This window comes from Nansenia antarctica (assembly GCF_963989245.1).
Source record: "Nansenia antarctica genome assembly, chromosome: 12".
Classification (NCBI taxonomy): Eukaryota; Metazoa; Chordata; class Actinopteri; order Argentiniformes; family Microstomatidae; genus Nansenia; species Nansenia antarctica.
In genome coordinates, this window is record NC_137682.1 from 5986137 (window position 1) to 6009599 (window position 23463).

Below are 23463 nucleotides of genomic sequence, written 5' to 3' on the forward strand. Positions count from 1 at the left end.
GGTCTAGTGGATAGTGAGTTGGACTTGGGATCGGAAGGTTGTGAGTTCAAATCCCGCCTGAAGCCACACCACTACTAGTGTGCCCTTGGGTAAGGCACTTAGCCCTCAGTTACTCCAGGGGGAATGTCCCTGTAATTCGTAATTGTAAGTCGCTTTGGATAAAAGCGTCTGCTAAATGGCAAAATTAATTTAAAATTAATTAAATTACTTACATGTATTGAACCTTGAGCTGAAGTGAATTCAAATAGAAAAGCTAGAAGAAATTGATTCTACCCACTTGACCACAACATTGCTAGTCTACAGGGATTGGAGTTGACATTTTCAGATATGCCTTTTGATGCTGGGAAGCCCACAGAGCTATAACAGTTTAAAAATAATAATATGATGTGCTCTTTCCAAACAATCATGATTAGTCTAATGGCATTGGTCTGCTGTGATGTAGAACTGTTCATGTTACCATCAACGATTCTGTATACCAAAAACCATATAGGCATAAAAACACCCACATGTCATCTTCCGATATACAGTGAAAGCTCATGTAAAACTAACATGATCACAGAACATGAGGGATAATAGTGTTGTAATATCAAAAGTCGCTTTAACAATGGATGGACTGCTTTTGTTTAATAATCAGCTGCCTGTCTAAACAACCTGCTGTTTCCTGGGCCATAATTCTTAACTTCGGACATACATTAGCAGTTAGCTTTGGTAGGTTTTGTCATTGAATTCAGGTGACAGAAGCCCACTGATCAGTAACAGGAAAATGTATGGACTCTTGGGGGATTCTGGGGGATTAAGAACAGGATTGAAGAAAGTATTGAGCGGAAAATCTTCCTTGGGTTTCAAGTCACGAAGCAGTAGTAGTCAAGATGTTTGTTGTCTTAAAACCTTAGTTCAGTGTTTATGCTTAGAGCACAACATTTTGTAACACATGGCAGACATTATCAACCTTACAGAGATAAAGCCGTTTAGTTATGGCAGAGGGCTCGTCACAAACATTACAGAGGAATATATTCTGTACAGATCAAAAACAGACAGTGACAATGAATAACATGATTGTGATGTTACCATTTCCTTGACAGAGTTCATATGAAAACATTCTCAGTGGTCAGACAATAGACACAACATTTTGCAGGAGGCATCCCTTCCCTCTTCACTCAGTTTCTCAAGAGCAAATATCTTGTTTTGTTTTTTCCTCTTTTGTTAAAAAAAAAGTTCTTCATTTTGTTAAAAAATAAATTGGGCTTTGTCTTTCAATGGCACAGAGTGCGCTCGAAGGTTAGAAGAGCGACGTTAGACGTTCCCTCTTGACGTTTTCAAAAGAGGGGAGAGTTTAAAATGTGAGTTGTACAGTCAGCGCTGTGTTGGTTCACAGTGTGTTTGTGGAGAGGGGATGTGTCTGTTTGTGTTGGGAGGAGGGGGGGGGGGGGGCTAACACCAGTCTGCAATATAGTCAAATTCAGAGAACATGTCCTGCTCTTCCCCACTCAGCACCCGTGGCTCTCTAGGCGGGGTCAGGATGGGCGCTTCTGAGGTAAATTCGTCATCAAAATTGCTGACGTCATTGGAGTCTTGGATGGTCGGCACAAACGGAGGCTTCACCTTCTTGGCCAGTAGTCCATTCCAGTCCATATTCTGGGAGATAAAGGAATAGGAACATTGGTGGAACAAAAGGTTAACCTCTGAGAACAGGCTTGTAATGTCCAGGATAAGAGTTCGTTTTCGTGAACATTGTGTCGCCTAACTATGTCATTATGCATCATCATCATCTGTTGGAAGATTACAGTGGCCGTGTTGAAAATATTACAAATGTAACTTACTCTGAAGAACAGATGTTTCTTTACTTCTTCTGCATCTCGCTCTCCCGCCCCCAGACGCCTTTCTGGACTCCTCCTCAAGAGCTACAAGCAAAAAGGGTGTAGAGTTAACACTGAAGCTGTCATTCAACGCTACTACTGTTTTTAATAGTGGTCTAAGCTGTTGTTTTGTAATGCAAATAATAACTGTTACATGGTAAGGCATAGGAGGATGCAAATTGGTAAGATGGTAATAGGCTGTAGGCCACACCTGTCATGCCATCTGGCCAAATGGTGGCGCTATACTATATATAGTATTTAAGTATTCCATTGGTGCCTTGTGAAAAAGTGGTGCGATATTACGCCCTGGCATAGACCCTGGCATAGACCCTGGCATAGACCCCGGCATAGACCCTGGCATAGACCCCGGCATAGACCCCGGCATAGACCCTGGCATAGACCCTGGCATAGACCCTGGCATAGACCCCGGCATAGACCCCGGCATAGACCCCGGCATAGACCCCGGCATAGACCCCGGCATGGACCCCGGCATGGACCCCGGCATGGACCCCGGCATGGACCCCGGCATGGACCCCGGCATGGACCCCGGCATGGACCCCGGCATGGACCCCGGCATGGACCCCGGCATAGACCCCGGCATAGACCCCGGCATAGACCCCGGCATAGACCCCGGCATAGACCCCGGCATAGACCCTGGCATAGACCCTGGCATGGCTGCTGTATATTTTATGTTTAACGGTGCTGCTGTGCATAAGTCTGCCCACCTCTGACCCCCCAAGGTGAAATGTAGTTTCTGCTAGTCTGCCATCTGAAGACGCACCAGACGCACCAGAGACAGATAGACATGAATCATTGAGTCCTTTTCCTTAGACCCCTCCTGGCCAATTGTAAACAAAACTGTGTCCTTCCATGACATTACATTTTAGAAAGTGCTTTTCAGGATGAAAACGGCCTTCGACAACTACAGGTTTCACTACAGTTTTTTTTTTTTTTTTTTTTTTCTGATTTTATCCCTTTTTCACCCAATTTGGTAGCCAATTGAACCCAACCTAGCATCCAATTATCCCCTGCCTATTGCATAGGATCCGCCGCACGACCCCGTGGCCGGCAGTCCCAGAAGAGGCCGCCAGGCAGACTAGCTGACTGGCTCCTCGAGCCCAGCACCGTTATTCCGGCACCCAGGGGGCGGTGTTGCACGACGGACCCTTGTCCAGAAATACTCCTATACCGCCCTCGGAAGCGGCGGCCCAATATGCCGCTTCCCGTGTGCCTCGGCCATATCTGGATCTGGCGAGCCGGGATACGAACCCCGGCCCCGGTGGGCAGCATGCACTAGTGGCCAGTGCGTAGACCGCTACACCACCGCGGGGCCGCTCACTACAGGTTTAAACATAGTAATTAAGAACCTTTACAAACCATTAGAAATGCTTTAATTTCACACTTGCTTGTAAATATAATGACGAGCAGTTAGGTGTTTTTCCCCCCCCCAAAGAGATCAAACCGAGGATAGGACATTCTCCAGAAGAGATCAAACCAAGGATAGTATTCTAGAATACTCTAGAAGGTTCTAGAATTCTCCAGGGATCCAGAACCCACCCGTCGCATGATCGAGATAGCCTCCGTCGAGAGGAACCTCGGGTAGCGTACTTCATCGTTTACGATGCTGTCGAACACCTCCTCCTCATCGTCACCAGGGAAAGGAGACTGAATGGGAAAACACATACAGTACATTCTGTTAACGTTTTTTTTATGTTCTAGAATCATCTTTTTAAGTACTCACTGACTATTTACTGAACTATGAGCATGATGTGACAAAAACAAAGTCACAGCTGTAAATTATGTGATGAAGGCACTAAAATAATTCAAATTTGGGAACAGATAAGAGCCACTGACCTCCCCGACCAGCATCTCAAAGATGAGGACCCCCAGACCCCACCAGTCCACTGCACGTGTGTATGACGTCTCCGTCAGAACCTCTGGGGCCAGAAACTCTGGCGTGCCACAGAATGTACTGGTGCGGTCCCTGAACCCCATTCCTGATGGAACACACAATTGCAAATCCTAAAGTTATCATGACAAAATAAAAGGTGATACTCACATTAAATATCAAGAGCATTTAATAGAATTTATGATACTTGAAGTCATTTTAGGATTGAGGCTTTAGGTCCATTACCCTCTTTACATAGGCCAAAATCAGCAATCTTAACATAGCCCTCTGTGTCCAAGAGCAGGTTGTCCAGCTTCAGATCTCTGAAAAGTTCAAAATGATAATTACATTTTCACCTCATTATATACAAACACTGTACACTTCATTAGGAACACTATACTAATACTGGGGAGGGTCTCCCTTTGCTCTCAAAACAGACTAATTACTTCGCCGCATTGATTCCACAAGACTGGAAACATTCCTTTGAGATTTGGGTCCATGATGACATGATTATATCACGCAATCCCTGCGATTCTTCAATGTGTTTTCCAGGTGCACTTTCAAGCTGTGAATCTCCCATTCTACCACATCCTAAAGGTGTACTATTGGATTTAGATCCGGTGACTGGGAAGGCCACTGAATAACTCTGAACTCATAGTCATGTTCATGAAACTAGTTTGAGATTACTTTTGCTTTGTGACATGGTGCATTATCATGCTGGAAGTAGCCATTAGAAGATGGGTACACTGTGGCCATGAAGGAATGCACATGGTCAGCAACAACACTCAAATAGGCTGTGGCATTCAAGCGATGATTGATTGGCATTAACAGACCCAAAGTGCGCCAAGAAAACACCATTACACCACCTCCACCAGCTTTGACTGTTGAGATGTGTACAGGTGTTCCTAATCAAGTGTTTGGTGAGTGTAAATTCATAGCAGAGCATATCTCTATAGAATGTATGAAGTGGTTCTTACCTGTATACAATCTTATGGTCATGTAAGAACTGCAATCCCAAAACGACACAAGCTGCATAAAATCTATGGAAGGGGAAGAACAACTGATATTAGCTAGGAGGACAGACTACAGCAAGGAATAAACCATTAGAGAATACTTAGTAGGTAAGTAAAACAAGATACTGGTAAGAGAAGATACCTAAGACACCTAGCATTCTGGTAGAACTGATAATAAGGAGCCTCTGAATATGATCTCAGTGCAGCAAAAGTAGGGATGCTCCGATTTATCGGCCACCGATTTAAATCGGCCGATTTCACTCCAAATGACTCGATCGGTGATCGGCAAAAATGGCCGATCGCAAAAACCGATCCTTTTTTTTTTTTTTTTTTTTCTTTCTGGGGAAGACAGATAACTGAACAGAAAACATAGGAGGACGTAACAGTATGTAAACCATGAAGGCCACGTTTATGATGTCTTTTATACAGCCATATCGACTGACTTGGGCTTCAGTTCAGGCCCTAACTGGGTGATAGGCCAGACCTTTACTATGCCATACAAATGGGTCTGCGTTTGCTTGGTGCCTAATGGATCAAAACTTTTGTCTAAAAAGCAAAAAATATGTAGGCTATCCAGTCAGTCGGCCTACAGTTATGTATTTCAAAAAAAATCGGTATCGGTATCGGTTGATCTTGAGGAAAAAAATCGGTGATCGGTATCGGCCCCAAAAATCCAGATCGGAGCATCCCTAAGCAAAAGCTCTGGTAAGCTCACAACGTGAGTAATCATAATATTACAATTACGAGACAAAAACACCTTTTAGTCGGGTCAGTTCAAAAGGAATGGAATAAACTGATAATCCAGCAGTTGAATGAACATGACTTGGAATGTTTAGTAGGGATTACAAACAGAAGAATATTTTTTGGGGAAAACAACCACAAGCATTGAGTTCATCAGTTTCAAAACGTTCTCTCCCGTTTCATGCCTACTGAACACAACACAAGAGGGCAAGGTGTTGTGTGTGTGTAGTGCTAGTATCAACGTGGACAAAACCAGACTATAAAACACGTAACCCTCAAAGTGTTATTTTTCTATTCAAAGACTTCTGAAATCTACACTATAACAAGCAGGATCACAACAGTATGTCAATCTGAAATGTTAAGTGTTTCGTGAGCTTAGAATGATAAGGTTCTATCTCCGTTTAGGGTAGTTCAGAGATATTGAGCGTCAAAGTTTTTACATTCCATTATGTTTTGTGAGATGGAACCTTTGTATTTGATTAATTACTAACTCAAAAATGTCAATATTTAAAAAAATAACACCACACATGCATTAATAAACACCTAATGGATCAGATTATGTAAAAAACTAAATTTTGACAAAAATGGAGATAGAACCTTATAATTCTAACGTCAGGGTTTGTCTATTTGCTCCGGGGCTGCTCACTCACATGGCCCTGGGCTCTGAGAAGACGTCAGCGTGGATGTGCATCATCAGGTCTCCCCCGGCGGCGTACTCCATAACAAAGCACACGTGTTCCTTGGTCTGGAAGCATGCAAACAGGTTGACCAGAAACGGGTGGCGCACACTGTTCACCGCCTCAAAGATCCGCTTCTCGCACATCAGGCTGGGAGAGAAAACAGAGACAAAGATGTTAGCTAGAGATACGAGTGAGGCTGTACTTTCCTATTTTTGTTCATTTTATTTGTAGAAAGAGATGATCACAGTAGGAATATACAGCCTGGGTGTTCGACCCCCCCCAACATGTGGACCATGGATAGCAGAGCTAACTGCTGGATCGAGTGAGACACTCTTTACATTGCAAATATAAGAGATGTAAGATCAAGTATTTACTGTATGTGGGCACAGGTAGCAGAGTTGGGATGAACGCCCAGTGTGGTGATGAATAGGATATCTACATAGCTATATCATGTTTTTATATGATATGTATATAGTATATAGTACTCTACGTAGCTAGATCATGTTTCTATAAGATATATATAGTATATAGTACTCTACGTAGCTAGATCATGTTTCTATATGATATATATATAGTATATAGTACTCTATGTAGCTAGATCATGTTTCTATATGATATATATAGTATATAGTACTCTACGTAGCTAGATCATGTTTCTATATGATATATATAGTATATAGTACTCTACGTAGCTATATCAGGTTTTTTCCAATGCCATTGGCAGTCAATTCCTTTTTAACTACAATACATTTGCCCCACACTCTGGTTGTCCAGAGTTTGTTGTTAGGAGACCCATTCACAATGGAATAACAGGCTTTCCTTCTTAATAACGTGTTATGTGAACAAACAAGTTATACATCCAAGTATAAGCTGTTCTGCTAGGCATCCTAATGCACATGCACAGTTTGAGCCCTTACCTGTCCACCTCGTCACGAGCCACAATGTCTCCTTTCTTCAAGGCTTTGATGGCAAACATTTCCCCTGTGCTTTTATACTCCGCTAACAATACCTGTGGAAGAGCCATTTTAGAGAGGTTAGGTTGAATTTCAAAACAGCCAATTTCTTTAGAGGGAGCTTTAAAAATATAGAGTTGGTTGGGTATGTACCTTTCCAAAATGACCACGTCCAAGAACTGCCACACATTTGAAGTCTTTCAGACTAAATTGTTCTTCTTCCCTGAAACATTATTATATCAGCCACAATTAGAATATACATCATGATGAAGGAACAATGAGACAAACTCTAGGCTTGACAGGGAAAATAATAATGATAATAATAATAATAATAATAATAATAATACATTTTATTTATGGGCGCCTTTCAAGGCTCTCAAGAACACCTTACAAGACAAAACAGTTAAAGATAATTAAAGCTTGAAGTTTAAAAATATGCCCTCTCATGGTAACTAACTGGGAACAACATCAATAATATAGCTAGAAGGATGCATCAGAATGCATCAGAATAAAATCTGTCTAACAAAAAGGTCTAACATGTTTGGAGGTCACATATGGTCATGTGGACCTTTACCTTATCTCTGTGTCGTCCTTCTGAATTGCAGTGAGTTCTAGGTCTGGTGGCTGGATCTCTGGATGCTCTACCACACCGTCCAGTTCTGACTTCACTGCCAGGCTGTTCCTTTTGTTCAGGAAGTCAAACGACGCCAGAGCATCCTGCAGAGTGGGCACACACACGTCAGGAGGAGGGGACATACACTTCAGACTCCACTGTCAATGGCAGTGGCTATAATATTCACTCTTTGACAATGCGTGACATTAGAATTATAAGGTTCTAAATTTGAGTTTTTTACATAATCTGATCCATTAGGTGTTTATTAATGCCTGTGTGGTGTTATTTTTTTAAATGTTGACATTTTTGAGTTAGTAATTGATCAAATACAAAGGTTCCATCTCACAAAACATAATGGAATGTAAAAACTTTGACGCTCAATATCTCTGAACTACCCTAAACGGAGATAGAACCTTATCATTCTAAACGGAGATAGAACCTTATCATTCTAAACGGAGATAGAACCTTATCATTCTAAACGGAGATAGAACCTTATCATCCTAAACGGAGATAGAACCTTATCATTCTAAACGGAGATAGAACCTTCTCATTCTAAACTCACGAATGGCATGAGATGAAGTGCATGCTGACAAGCGTTGGGTTCATTCAGCATCATTATTTTGGGGTAATTCATGTAATGGCGTGGCTAATGTAGTAGTGGCAGGAGCAACACAAATCTCCCCAGAACATTAAAAGGCAGGAAATTAGGCATCAGTTTAGGGTTGGGCGGTAATAGCAATGGTATCCGTTTCAATACTGTCATCAAAAAAAATCTGCAGCGCAATGTGCACATAATAAACACCGTAACCCTATAACGCCGCACACATCATATGTGATGTGTTTTCAGGGCTTTTTTTGTTTGACCTCAAAATGGGTGAAAAGTTAAACGCAGTACCGCGTAAATCCACCGGATGGCAGGTAAGATACCTATTCTGCCATCTAATTGCATACAACATGCTTATGAGGATTGGGGTGCGCATTTTCATGATGCAATGTGATTTAAAAAAATAAAATAAATACTAAACAAGCCCAGAACGTTGTCCGTCCCCCATCTTTGCTATTTTAGCAACGGTTAAGGTAAGAATATTACATTTCTTACTGATATCCAACATGAGTATCTAGTTGTTTGAAGCAAAGATCATAATTACTTTATATTTCATGATGTATTTTATAGTAAACATCGCGTCAGAAAGTGCGTATCAAATGTGGTACTGCAGGTATTTAGGTCCCAGGTCCTATGTTAACCCATTCATGAAAATTAAATGTAAAAAAATAATGTTTCTAAAGGTTCAATATAGTCCAAATTGACAGAATTCAAAAAATGAAAATGTTCCTGCATTATTTCATGGTTTTTAGGCGTTATAGGGTTAAGAGTGTTTGTCCAGCACCACTGTCTGTGTGGTTGAAGTCCGCTATGAAAGTGATGACAGAACGTTTTGTAAACAATGTCATTTGTCAAATAAACAACCTAATATGACTAACTATTTAGAAGCGATCATAATGACGTGTCACATGACCGTTTCTCCTCCTCAGAAGAATTACATCGCTGCTCGCGGAAAGTATTCGAGCAGGTTGGCGGACAGGCTGGAGCAAGGGCCCTGGTCCACCTTTCACCAGCCACTGTCACAAATTCATTATTTAAAGTTGGCGCCTCACCCAAAGCCCTACAATGTGATTTTCAACCCTGCAGTAATACTGTATAGCGTGGTGACATTTGGGGACTGTCTAACAAAAGTGTCAAAAATTGGACACCGCCCAACCCTACGTTATAATTTGCTGGAACAAACTCTTCAACTGAGATTGTGATTAGCATAACCATTGTCATTGCAAATGTACTTCCTCTTCCTTTCAACAAAGGCCATGACAGCTCTATCCAGTAGTGACAGACAAGTCTTGGACAATAAATTGTGCCCCATGTTCACAACAAGATCATTTCCCGCTATCTCTCATGCCGATGGTGACCCATGACTTCACCTGCACTTCCTCTATCAAGTACCTCCATAGTAACCTCCGTTCGCACCTGCACTTCCTCCTTATCGGGCAGTTGAGACAGCGGTTCTCTGGTGTCATCAGGTACAGGGTAGTGCTTGGGTCCTGGGGTGGGCTCTTTGTCAAAGTCCAGCTTGGTCACCAATGTGTCACTGGAAGGGACAGTGTCACATCATAATGTGAGAGTGAGTAATGCATGCTGGTCTGTGTGTGTGTGTGACAAAGTGAGAAATTGTGTATTTCTTTCGTTAGCCTACCTGGTGGGTGTTGGTGACCCCGGCAGGCTGCTAGGCCCAGTCTCGGGCACCTGAGGGCTGAAGGAGTTGGTGCTGACTGTGGGTATGGCTCTTCTGACGAGCCGGCCCCAGGTGGCAATGTTGATGTTCATTTGAGGAGCACGCAAGAAGGTCTTGCCTGAGAGAGGAAGAGGGTACGCTGGGTCAGTGACATTCTAACCTCCTTAACACACATTCTCTTAATCCTCATCACACCCCGAGAGGGCATGACCTTATGGACAGTGCTTAACATGAAAGTACAAGTCATGACTTCAGACTTTTTCTGTGAAAGTACTGACTTTATTATTGGATATCCCACTGAGGTTGGAACTGGATATCAGTTTGGGTGGGACCCCTTTTAGTCTTTTCTCAGACTAAGACTCACCTTGTTGCTTGGAGAAGATCTTCTTCTGCCTTTGCAGTTTGGGTCGTCGCTCAATGACAGGGTTGAAAAATGTCACCTGAACAAAAAACACGATAGTGACGATGTATACAAGAAACATACAGGATTATTGTATACTGATGATACAGTACATGTATTGTCAGTAGGGTTGGGCCAGTGGAAGGTATTACTGGTGGCATACGGTGTACAAGCTTACATAATTCCCATCACACAGTCCATAACATTATTTTGCCAATACACAACATGTTTATTAATAAATAAATTAATTAATTAATAAATTGGCATATGCTAAGTGGGAGGAATTATCAGTGACACTGTGGAAGAGTTTGGGCCTGCTACAGTAGCCAGAGAGAGAGGAAAAAAAACGAACAAAACCTACATTTGTGCAAGAATCACAGAATTCAGATTTATTTTTTTACACCACCACTACCGGTGTAGCAGGTTTTTTGGCGGGAAGGTATACCGGTTTCAGAATTCTGATACCGGTCCCGTGTGGCATCATACCTCAGCGAACAGGGTTCCCTGGGGCTCTAGGTAGAGGCACATCCCATGGCGCTGGTTATCCAGGAAGTCCTCCAGTCGCAGGAACTTCACTGCGCAGAGGGAGCGCCAGTCTCGCCAGTACACAGAGATCTCCAGCTCTCGAGACTGCAGGTCAAACACACACAGTCAAGGTCAAGCACCAACCAAGTCAATCACACGCCCACACACTTTCAAAAGTTGAAAAGACACACAGGACATGTAAAACTGTTTGTCGGAGATAAAATGGCCTGTGAAAAGAGGCAAGGATGATGAGAATACTGTCCTAGCGCTACCACGTTTCTTTGTCTTAATCATCAGTTGTTACCATAGTAATTAGTTGAATATGAGTGAGTGAATGTGCATGTAAAATGTGACACAAACGCATGTTCGTTCCATACTCTGTCCAGCTCCAGTGTGAACTTCTGGTCCCAGGACTGGTTGCTGACAGGCCTCCAGGTGGTCTGTCCCACTACTGTGTTGTCAAGCTTCAGTACGGCACTGATCTCATCTGGAGAAACACAACAACAATGAACATTCATTCTGTTCTGATTCATTACCTAGACAACCAACACCAACACCCCCTGTGCCACTTCTTCCATATATCGTGAGCTTAGAATTATAAGGTTCTATCTCCGTTTAGGGCAGTTCAGAGATATAGAACGTCAAAGTTTTTACATTCCATTATGTTTTGTGAGATGGCACCTTTGTATTCTATGAATTACTAACTCAAAAATGTCAACATTTTAAAAATAACACCACACAGGCATTAATAAACACCTAACGGATCAGATTATGTAAAAAAACTAAATTTTGACAAAAATGGAGATAGAACCTTATAATTCTAACGTCACGAAATTCCACCACAGCCCATACTCTCAGAAGAGTCGGACTCACTGGACAAGTCTTCGCTCTTGGAGAGGTTCCGCGCGCTGGCGCCCCGGTTCCGATTCCCCCGGCTCATGAAGGAGGAGCGGGTCTCGCTGGGACTCCAGCCGGGCAGCGGCACCGGACCGGCTTTGGAGCGACCCGGAATGTTCTCCAGCAGGTCCTGACAGCCCATGAGCCTGACCTCTAACGTGCCTGTGTAAACCAGATCAAAAACACAGAAGATTTATTTATATATATTATATCATATTATTTTATTATATAAAGGCTATATAATACAGAAATATGACATGTAAATACTGTATATGTAGAGTATTCTGACAAATTGTAGCAAGCAATTTTACTTGGCTAGGACATTTTGCAAGGCCCTCCTCCATCATACCTAACTGCCCAAATGATCTGGGTAGAAAAACGTATGGCGTCGCTAAAGACGACAAGTCCCTGCGAGACTAGGCAAGAAGTAGAGTGGGGGTATTGGGTGAGAAGAGAGGGGCGCAGACAGTGGCATAGTATTTGAGGAAAGAGAGGGCCGCAGTGGCATAGTATTTGAGAGAAAGAGAGATTTTTTTTCCCCTGCCTGTGAGAGCGGCAGGCTTGGCGACAGTGCTGTACTGGTTCTGGGTGGAGATGAGGCTGGAGCGCGGGCTGAGGGCCGGGGCGGCCATGAGAGACAACTCCTCCACGATGCCGCTGCTGCGAGGGTGGTTCTTGGGCAGTTCGCTGAGCCTCTGCTCCAAAGAGAACTTCAGCAGATCCAGCTTCTGACTGGACTCGTTGAAGCGGGCCTGGGCCTGGAGGAGGAACACACACAACAGCATGGAGGGGGGGGGGGGGGGGGGGGGGCTTCGGTCAATCTAGTCCTCCTGTCATTTCCAAGAGATGAAATTAAATTCAAAGAGACTGAAGGGGAAGACACAAGGCGTGAGCTTAGAATGATAAGGTTCTAGAATCTCCGTTTAGGGTAGTTCAGAGATATTGAGCATCAATGTTTTTACATTCCATTATGTTTTGTGAGATGGAACCTTTGTATTTTTATGATTACTAACTCAAAAATGTCAACATTTAAAAAAATAACACCACACAGGCATTAATAAACACCTAATGGATCAGATTATGTAAAAAAACTAAATTTTGACAAAAATGGAGATAGAACCGTATAATTCTAACGTCACGAAGGGCTGCAGTCCGATCTACCTTTGCAGTCTACCCTTCTCAAATTCAGTCTCCGCCTAAAAAACAACAACTGCTTTTACAGTGAATATCACCTTGGAAACCTGATAACGAAGCCCAAATCATCTAGGAATCAGTACTCCAGGGTCTTATTAGTACTTGTGCCAAAGTCGATGCTAGTAATGTGAGCAAATGCAACTTTGTACCTGTTTTAGTACACCTATTATGTTTAGGCCATTTGGAGATATTTTGGCACCATCTTTGACCGTTGACCTTTCTCATGTGTGGGGGGGGGGTTTGGGGTTTGGGGGTTGGCCGACCAACCAATGGTATGGAAATTCGGCGTTGAAACCGGACATGACACATTCTCCAGTTGGAGAAAACTGGAAGTGACTTCGGCCGTGTTTACCGTCTCGGGGAAAAAAATGGTGGCATCGTATAGCATGCAAAGTTGTGAAAAGAAATGTGATATCGATGAGAGAATTGATCGAGGTAAGCTCTTTATATCACTTCGGATGCCGATGGGGGTCCGTTGGCTCCTATGAGGTTAACACGGTGTTCATGTTGACGCATTTGACAGTGGTCTGCTCTGAGCAATAACATTGCACTTTTCCACGTCCATTTGGTATTATGCTGTTAGTTTTTTTGAAGATTGCTTATTTTTAATTGTTTCTACATTTAAAACTAGTAATATCGTACTAATATCGATATCGAGATATCTGGCATAAATATCGTGATATGCATTTTCGTCCATATCGTGCAGCCCTTTGTGTGTGTGTGTGTGTGTGTGTGTGTGTGTGTGTGTGTGTGTGTGTGTGTGTGTGTGTGTGTGTGTGTGTGCGCGCGTGTGCGTGTGCGTGTGTGTGTGTGTGTGTGTGTGTGTGTGTGTGTGTGTGTGTTGGGTTTCCTTGACATCCTTGACAAGAATACTCAGAAAGTAAGGCATATTTGCTGTTTTGTGTCTTGGTTGTATTTTTGTTTATATATATATATATATATATATATATATATATATATATATATATATATATTGGCCATGTTCCATATCTTAACGGCTTCCATTGTCATATTTAATCTCTTTTGTGGCCACTACTCAGGAAATAATAGATTAGTGAAAGCATTCTTCTTTGGTGAAATCAATACGGTTGTTACCACTTAGCATTTGATATTGTGAGAGAAAATTATTATATGTAAAAAGACATTCTCTATAGGGATGCACGATATGCATTTTTTTCAACCGATACCGATAACCGATGTTTACCCGCTTCTCATGGCCGATAACCGATATGAGAACAGATATAATTTCACAGTTGATAACCTGTAGTTCATGCACACCTGAAGGTAAGAAAGGCTATGTAGTGAGCAAAGATTGATGATTTAATATTCCATAGTGATCTCACCAAATCTAACTTACATCACTATTGTTAACACAACAAAGAGAACACTTCTGACTCTTCAAATGTTCATTTATTTAAAAAAAGGAAATAGATTTCAACAATGTTGAAAATCACATCACACTCGCTAGTCAAGCCAAACTATTGCAATGCATGGATTGGGTGAGTAATCCCCACTGCTACCTAGTTAACTATAACACTACTTTACATTGTTACCTAGTTAACTATAACACTACTTTACAATGTTATCTAGTTAACTAGAACACTACTTTACATTGTTACCTAGTTAACTAGAACACTACTTTACATTGTTAGCAGGCTCACAAAACAAGCTGTGTTAGTTGACTAGCGATGTGTCATTCATTGTCAACAACGCTTAGCTCGCGCTTTTATTTTGAAATCACGAAAACAGAAGTCAATGTCGGAATGAGCCTCTCCTTGTTCAGAGAACAGATGCCAAACTACCGACATGTTTGCTCTAATAATATGATTTGGCAGTAGAAAGCCATCAGTCAATAGCTCATCTCATTCACAAAACAGCATGGGTTGCCTGCACTGTTTGATTGCGTATTTTAGAGCAGACTACAGAGATGGTGAACATTAGCACTAGCTAACATTGGCTATCTATTTACCTTAGCTTACCGTTAATTGACTGCATGGCTGTACGCAGGCGCAGCATCATGAGCGCGACAACCGGAACCGGAAATATTTCCGGCTTCATATTATCAGCTCTATATCGGCTAAAATTTAATAAAACCGCAAAATATTTAATAACATTAATTTCCCAATATCGGCGCCGATAATATCGTGCATCCCTAATTCTGTCAGTGTCCAAAATGCATATATATACAGTATATATATGGACCTACATATAGCTTGGCTACTGTTTTCCACTTCTGGTAAAAAAAATAATATAAAATATGTTTTGATTAAATTTCTTCACTCTTGTTTTAATATTTTGATCATCTTTATTCGTAGGATTCCCTGCACTGTGAACTCCCCACCTGGGCAATGATGGATGCTTCTGCTTGTTCTGGTCATGACGACATGCGCCAGTGCTACGTCCAGTGTGGGAAGAAACTAAACATGGAGGATATTGTGAAAATACGGCAGCGAATTAGAAAAGGAGGACAACACCATTGTGGTACAACTGATCAGTAAGTCATACACATGCTGTGAATCCTGTCCACAAGTAGCCTGTTGTGTTCACAGGGTTCAACAGTAACGCTTGTCCGGAGCAAGTAAAACATTTGCCGGGTTTGTTTGCGCGAGCCCGATGACGCTGCTGGATCCTGGATTTTTTATTTTTTATTTTTTTATTTGTTTTTCAGATTTTATCCCTTTTTCACCCAATTTGGTATCCAATTGAACCCAACCTAGCATCCAATTATCCCCTGCCTATTGCGTAGGATCCGCCGCACGACCCCGTGGCCGGCAGCCCCAGAGGAGGCCGCCAGGCAGACTAGCTGACTGGCTCCTCGAGCCCAGCACCGTTATTCCGGCACCCCGGGGGCGCTGTTGCGCGACGGATCCTTGTCCGGAAATATTCCTATACCGCCCTCGGGAGCGGCCGCTCAATATGCCGCTCCCTGTGTGTGTCCCGGCCATATCCGGGTCTGGCGAGCTGGGATTCGATCCCAGTCCCCGGTGGGCAGCTTGCACTAGTGGCTAGTGCTTAGACCGCTACACCACCGCGGGGCACTGATCCTGGATACTTTTAACTGTGTGCAGGAAGAACAACAGACGGCATAATAATAATATCTTCTCTCCACGATCATCTAGTCTGGTCTGGTGCCTGCGCCGTCTGTTGTTCTTCCTGCACAAAGGTAATAATATCCAGGATCCAGCAGCGTTGTCGGGCTCGCGCAAACAAATCCGGTGAATTTTCTGCTTGCTCCGGGCAAGCGGGCAAGCGTTACTGTCGAACCCTGGTTCAATAATTCACCATAGGGTGCCAGGTGTACAGTATGCTAATGGTGGTCATTGAATTGATATGATGAATTATACTGCCAGGTGCATAACTATAATCTTAGCCAAGTCATTGTATTAGCTCAGTACATTTCAGCAGCAGCTAAACAGTTGGTAATTAAAGGGCAGAACTATAAGCACATCTAATAGATGAATGTAATGTATGATAACGCAGCAAGCTAGCTTGAAAGGGAGCTGCCAGTCAAGCGTGCAAAGTCCACGCCCATACAGCCCTCTGTCTGACCAGGAAGTTGAGCCTAACTAGAAGATTATTGTCATTTTTTCTTGTGTAAAGTATTTAAAATATCAAATATCAAAATAGAATTGGAACCGTTTAATGTCTATTTTCCAGACCCTTTAATTACAAAGAAATGCAATCAGTAATCCATAGATAATTGCATTTGCAGGACATGTCCTGTCAGTCTAGATGGGCTTTCAGTGAACTGGTTGGCTGTCATTTATAATTGACTCTGCACTGTTTGTGCCTCCATTGTTTCTAGCTGCAGGTCTTCTTCAGCTCATGTAACCATGTATGAACCAGAGTCCACAGAGTCCCCCGGATGTGACTGTGGTTTTCCAGCCCTGAAAATCACATGGTGGGGTCCAGAGATGGTGGCAGTGAAGCTGGAGGAAGAAGATGTAGAGGGGAATGGTGTGATGGTGAAAGAAGAAGTGGAGGAGAAGAGAGTGATGGTGAAAGAAGAAGTGGAGGAGAAGAGAGTGATGGTGAAAGAAGAAGTGGAGGAGAAGAGAGTGATGGTGAAAGAAGAAGTGGAGGAGAAGAGAGTGATGGTGAAAGAAGAAGTGGAGGAGAAGAGAGTGATGGTGAAAGAAGAAGTGGAGGAGAAGAGAGTGATGGTGAAAGAAGAAGATGGAGGTGCAGCTGTAATGCAAAAAGGTTTGATGGTGAAAGAAGAAGATGGAGGAGAAGAAATGAGGGAGGAGGGAGTGATGGTGAAAGAAGAGGACAGAGGAGAAGTGGAGATGGAAGACAGTGAGATAGTTGGTAAGTCTTTGTTGTATAGTGGTGAGGGTCATTGCTCTGCTGTAAAATCAATGCTGCCAGTGGCAAGGCAAGTTTATTTGTATGGCACATTTCATACAACAGGGGCAATTTAAAGTGCTTTACATACATTATATAAAAATACAGCAAGAGGAGCATAGCAAGAAGATAAAAACGACTGAATAAAAGCAAATATAAGAGGTAAATAGATAAAACTAGGGATGCACGATATGCATTTTTTTCCAACCGATACCGATGTTTACCCGCTTCTCGTGGCCGATAACCGATATGAGAACCGATATGAGAACAGATATAATTTCACAGTTGATAACCTGTAGTTCATGCACACCTGAAGGTAAGAAAGGCTATGTAGTGAGCAAAGATTGATGATTTAATATTCCATAGTGATCTCACCAAATCTCACTATTGTTAACACAACAAAGAGAACACTTCTGACTCTTCAAATGTTCATTTATTATTTCCTCTAACAAACAGAATCTGTTATAGACAGTGCACAATGCTTTTTTTTAGCCAAGATCTGGCCTCCTTTTATGAAAACAAAAAAGGCTCACCTAAGAGTAATTAGATCAAAAAAGTGTCAAAAATAAAGTGCATCTTGTCTATCCCTGTAAATTGAAAATGCATAAATAAAATATCAAAAAATAAATAAATAAAGTGCATCAGTCAATACAAAAATAAAGACTTTTAAAGAACCAAAAGTTTTATAGAACTTTTACAGAAACTAGTGCCAAATGGCTGCTTAGTCTGCAGATAAACAGAATGACACAAGGCACATAGTAGGCTACACTAGTATGCTTAATAAAGCAACTGAAAAGGGCTGGGCTATGCTACTTTTAGTGCATGAGGATGAGGTAGGTTGTGATAAAGCCCATCAAACGTTTTGCATAAGAATTCAAAATAAATTGCACTGACATGGGAAAACAAAAAGTGCATGTTTTCCTTGTAAACAACTTGTCCTACATTCACATTCTCACCGCAGCTTTTTTTGTTCGCGGCTAGGCTACCTTCTGCTACTCTGCAAAATAGCGGCGGCTTAGATATTCCTTCCATACAGCGTGCTTGCAATGGTGAATCTTAAGGTGACTTATGAGATTCGTTGTGTTGTAACTCGTAGACCTCTGCCCTCCTCTCCGAACTTTTGTCGAACATGTATTGCAAATTGCAAACGCTGAACCTGCACTATCTGCCTCAGAAACAGAATGTCAGACACACCGGAGAAGACATGTTTCGCTGTCGTCTATACACTGCGTGCCTGTACGCAGGCGCAGCATCATGAGCGCGGAAACCGGAAGCAGAAATATTTCCGGCTTCATATTATCGGCTCTATATCGGCTAAAATGTTATAAAACCGATAAATACCGATAAACATTAATTTCCCATTATCGGGCCGATAAATATCGGTGCCGATAATATCGTGCATCCCTAATTCTCTACATTTAAGATTCAAACTTTGGATATCTAGGGCAAAGCTATATAAACTGATTTCCTGTTGTAACCACACAATGAAACCAGTTTCTCTACTTGAAGCTTGACATTGGCTAGACAACAGACACATTTAAATGATTACAAAGACCTGATTGCTCTCTTTTCTCCCGAGATGGACCAAGCCATCTAGAGCAGTTTTGGACTTTTGTGTTTCCCCAGACCCAGTACTCTAAGACCAGACTAAACCAGTTTGTGGCTATTGTGTTCCTTTTTCACCTTTGTGTAACTAGGAGAAAGTGGGGGCCGATTCCCCCTTAACCTTCATCCCCCATCATCTTCCTCAATGTACAAGTCCACACCCATTGCTCATGATTGGTCTAGACCCCACCCGAGGGCGGACCTCTTACCTGAGTGTATATATACAGAGATGTGATGAATGATCTGGACTTTACGAGGAACTTTGAATCGTTCAGATGCGTCTGACGAACCTGTAAACTTCCTCCTTCTGCAGAAGAATATTAAATATCTTTTCTTATACATCTTGAAACGAAACAGGCTGCCATTATTGAATTTTAGCTCTAACAATATCATTGTCACCTCTTACCCAGCTAGAGTGGACTAGGAAATAGAGTTTTTTGAAGCTATTCGAACATAGCCCATTATGTAAAATGATCTCATCATCACACAGGTGACCGGGTCATTGATGTGGGCTCTGAGTGGAGAACCTTTACCAATGAGAAAGCTACCAAAGACCCATCCAGAGTGGGAGACGCACAGAATCCACTGCTGAACGGAGGAGACCTGACCACTATGATCAGCAAGGTACGCAGGGGGGCGTCTCAACTGGAGCAGCTTAACATGGACAGTCAGACACTGCTACCTGACATTGTTCAGTGTGACAAACAGACTTCATTGTTTTGTCTTCACAGTTGTTATGCTTTGACTGACATGGTCTTATAGTCAGATTACTTTATTGCCTTTCAGAGAGATGACATTGTCATGAGCTTTTCTGGGCAAATGTGTTCTGTCTTGGTTCTGTGGTCACTTTAGGGAACCGGTGCAGCTAGCTTTGATGAGTACGGCAACTCTAAGTACCAGAACCGCCGGACCATGAGCAGCTCAGACCGGGCCATGCTAAACGCCTTCGAAGAGATTACCACCATGGCAGATCGGATCAACCTACCAAGGAACATCATAGTGAGTGGCCTGCCTGATTTGAGAGCTATCACATGCTTTGTGCCTCTTTAGTTAATTCTTTGTTGAACATGGGGGTTTTACTTTTCAACCAGTTTGAAGACCACAACATTAAAAGGGACTTTGCTTGAAACTGTGTTTTTTTTTTACCCTCAGGACAGAACAAATAACTTATTTAAACAAGTGTACGAACAGAAGAGCTTGAAGGTGCGAAGTAACGACGCCATTGCCTCAGCCTGCCTCTACATCGCCTGCAGACAAGAAGGTGTGCCCCGGACATTTAAAGGTGAGCTGAATGTTACGAGATAACATACTAGTCTTCTAGAAATGTGGGTCATGAAATATTTTCCCGTCATTATTATATTATATTTTTGTCATTATGCATCATTTTTTATCATTCAAATAATCTTCTTCAACTATTTGATTTCAAGATTTCAATGTATGACACATCTGAAAGCTTACAGCTGCACTTTCATAATCTGTATGAGGACTTTTATTTTTACCAGACCCTGTCACATATCTTGTGAGAGCCTCCTTGATCATGAGATTCACTTAAGCAATATCACACGTCACGAGAGGGAGTGTGTTATACTGAATATCAGCACGGCTGTGATTCATTATAACAGCACAACCTCAAGTGTGATATTGGGTGTGATATTGCTTTTATACAACAGTTCTACAGTGTGATTTATTAGTTAACAGTAATAAGCGACAACAGATAATGATTTGTTTGTTTATTTATTTAATCAATTTATAAAAAAAATAAAAAAAATAGTTCCGCAACGGAACTTCAAATGGACTGTTGCCTAGTAACCTGAACACAAACATGTAGTCTAATTAACGGTCATTTAGTAGAACACTAGTGCGGCGGAGTGATGCATATAAGTCCCAGTGCTGTTATACGGTATATCAGCAGTCATGGAATGCCTCTTGTCCAATGAAATTACTTGGTCGGAACTAACTGTTGTATAATTACTTGTAACTAAAGGATTACCTTTCCTCCTGTACAGAAATCTGTGCCGTGTCCGGTGTTTCAATGAAGGTGATAGGCCGCTGCTTCAAGCTGATCCTGAAGGCCCTGGAGATCAGTGTCGACCTGATCACCACAGGAGACTTTATGTCCCGTTTCTGCTCCAACCTGGGCCTGCCCAAGCAGGTGCAGATGGCTGCCACCTACATTGCGAGGAAGGCTGTGGAGCTGGACCTAGTGCCTGGGCGCAGCCCCATCTCTGTGGCTGCTGCAGCCATCTACATGGCCTCCCAGGCCTCTGCTGAGAAGAAGACCATGAAAGGTGAGGTTGGACTTTTTTACGCCAATGTGTAGGATTCATAACCTGTATAAAACCCAACAAACTCATGCATTTCAAAACTCTCAACCATATAGCTAAGCTTTACAAATTGCTTTCCAAGAATTATGAAGGTATTTAATCAGGGTATCTGCGGTGTCTTGAAAAGTATTAAAAGTTGATAAATACATTTTGGGAAAATCAAGACCGTTAATAAGTATTACGTCTTTTTATGAGGTCTTGAATTTTGTTGGTATTTTTCTGAATTAGACTCTGTCCAAAGAGTTTGAGTCCTAAAAACTTTTAGTTAAAGTTCATGAATTTATTACTTTTATTAAAAAACAAAGATGAACCAGAAATTCTGTTGTATGATAGTGGTCTAGTCTATTGCAAACTAAAACTGTTAAGTTAAAGGTGTCACTGTAAACGGTTACAGCTTGAAGTGGCGGTGAGGTCTGGAAAAATATTGACAATGTCTTTAAAAAGTCTTAGAAAGGTATTGAAATGAACCTCAAGATTCCTGTATATACCCTGAGTAGGTAACATAGACACGGCTGTTCTAGTGTCAACTGTCACTTAGATCCAACTGTCACTTTCAAATTAACCTCAAGATTCCTGTATATACCCTGTTAATGATCTGTAAACTACTTGTTAGTAAAAGGCACCCCTAGACATTTCGTGAGTTTAGAATGATAAGGTTCTATCTCCGTTTAGGGCAGTTCAGAGATATTGAGCGTCAAGGTTTTTACATTCCATTCCATGTTTTGTGAGATGGAACCTTTGTATTTTATTAATTACTAACTCAAAAATGTCAACATTTAAAAAAATAACACCACACAGGCATTAATAAACACCTAATGGATCAGATCATGTAAAAAAAACTAAAATTTTGACAAAAATGGAGATGGAACCTTATAATTCTAACGTCACGATTTCTGTGCATCTGACCCTTTTGGTAGAGATCGGAGACATCGCTGGTGTGGTTACGATCAAACAGTCATACCGCCTCATCTACCCTCGCGCCGCAGACCTCTTCCCCGCAGACTTCAAATTCGACACCCCAGTGGACAGACAGGCAATCTGCCGGGTCAGGAAGAGGAAGGTCCCATGCAGTATAGCTCCCAGGTTAGTCTCATGTGGGGAACGGCCATGGTCTGTAATGCTCTGCAACCTTTGGCCCCTACAACAGTGCTCATCTCATCACTTTTCTGGACACACGACACAATATCCTCACCCCAGCCCAACAGATGGATAGCCCAGAGCAGGGCTTCCACCGGGCTGCTCTGGTCTGCAACTGGTTCATCGACTACCCACGTTTTTCTGCCACAATATTCTCAATTTCTCAACCCTATAGAGGAGTTTCTTTCAACTTGGCGTTGGAAGGTCTATGAACGTATACCCCTCCTACAAGCAACGGAGGGAGGACGCATGTGGTGATGTACCTGCTGAAGTATATATCAGGGCTGGACGCGTCATGCCAGGCGATACTTTCCCCACTGCTTGGCCAGGGAGAACATTGCCTGTGATGTGGACGAGGTCCTGTGGGAAAACAGGAACGAAAGGCAGGATGCAGCCTAATTTCCTTTGTGTTTAGAGTATATGCAGAAGGCTTTTTTTAATTATTGTTTTGTTTGTTTATGTACGAAGAACACTTTACAAATCCAACTGTCATTGCTGAGATGTACAGTATTTTAGAATAAAAAAAAGAACATTCTATTCTTGTATTTGTGTTTTATATTTAAGTATGAAAACACAAGTTTATAACAGGCTACTGTACATATGTAGTGTAACACTGAAAATGCAAAAGGTCTACTGATAATCTTATCATAGCAGTGTTTTCCGCTGATCATACTGTTTTCCGAAAGATTCGTGAGTTTTTTTGATTTGTGTTAAGAGAAAATTAGCTATGCTTTCAGAAAACATGTTAAAGCGAAAGAAAAACTGAAGCCACGTTTTGATTCCTACAGAAAGGATAGGATTAAGGGCCAATCCCAATTCACCCCTACGGCTTCGTTTTGCACGTTCACGTTTAGGGTAATTCACATTTCACAGAGGGGAAGGGGTAAATCGGAGGGCTAGCTATAGTTTCGAGCGATTTCAGGACCAGACTAGCTTTGAAGCCGTACCCCTTGATTCCAGCATGCATTGCAAATCATCTACAGAAATGTTATGTCGCTCTATTCA

At 42.1% G+C, this 23463-nt stretch overlaps 2 protein-coding genes across 2 annotated transcripts; one reads left to right on the forward strand and one right to left on the reverse strand.

Moving 5' to 3' along the window:
• Nucleotides 1-1431: 1431 nt before the first annotated feature.
• LOC308168610 (serine/threonine-protein kinase N2-like) lies at nucleotides 1432-12636 on the reverse strand (the record flags this gene model as incomplete). The annotated part of the gene is made up of 17 exons (XM_080543210.1): nucleotides 1432-1635; nucleotides 1821-1901; nucleotides 3414-3521; nucleotides 3711-3853; nucleotides 3991-4067; nucleotides 4722-4784; nucleotides 6149-6325; nucleotides 7096-7187; nucleotides 7285-7354; nucleotides 7706-7848; nucleotides 9741-9885; nucleotides 9991-10147; nucleotides 10394-10469; nucleotides 10916-11059; nucleotides 11332-11441; nucleotides 11828-12013; nucleotides 12396-12636. The coding sequence occupies 17 exons, from the start codon at nucleotides 12634-12636 to the stop codon at nucleotides 1432-1434; spliced, it is 2217 nt and encodes a 738-aa protein (XP_080399336.1).
• Nucleotides 12637-13388: 752 nt separating this feature from the next.
• On the forward strand, nucleotides 13389-22980 carry LOC308168709 (uncharacterized protein). The gene is made up of 8 exons (XM_080543333.1): nucleotides 13389-13480; nucleotides 15361-15539; nucleotides 16851-17356; nucleotides 19488-19621; nucleotides 19850-19996; nucleotides 20150-20279; nucleotides 21004-21285; nucleotides 22239-22980. Exons 1-8 carry the CDS (start codon nucleotides 13463-13465, stop codon nucleotides 22532-22534), a joined length of 1692 nt encoding a protein of 563 aa, XP_080399459.1. The 5' UTR covers nucleotides 13389-13462; the 3' UTR covers nucleotides 22535-22980.
• The last annotated feature ends 483 nt before the right edge of the window (nucleotides 22981-23463 follow it).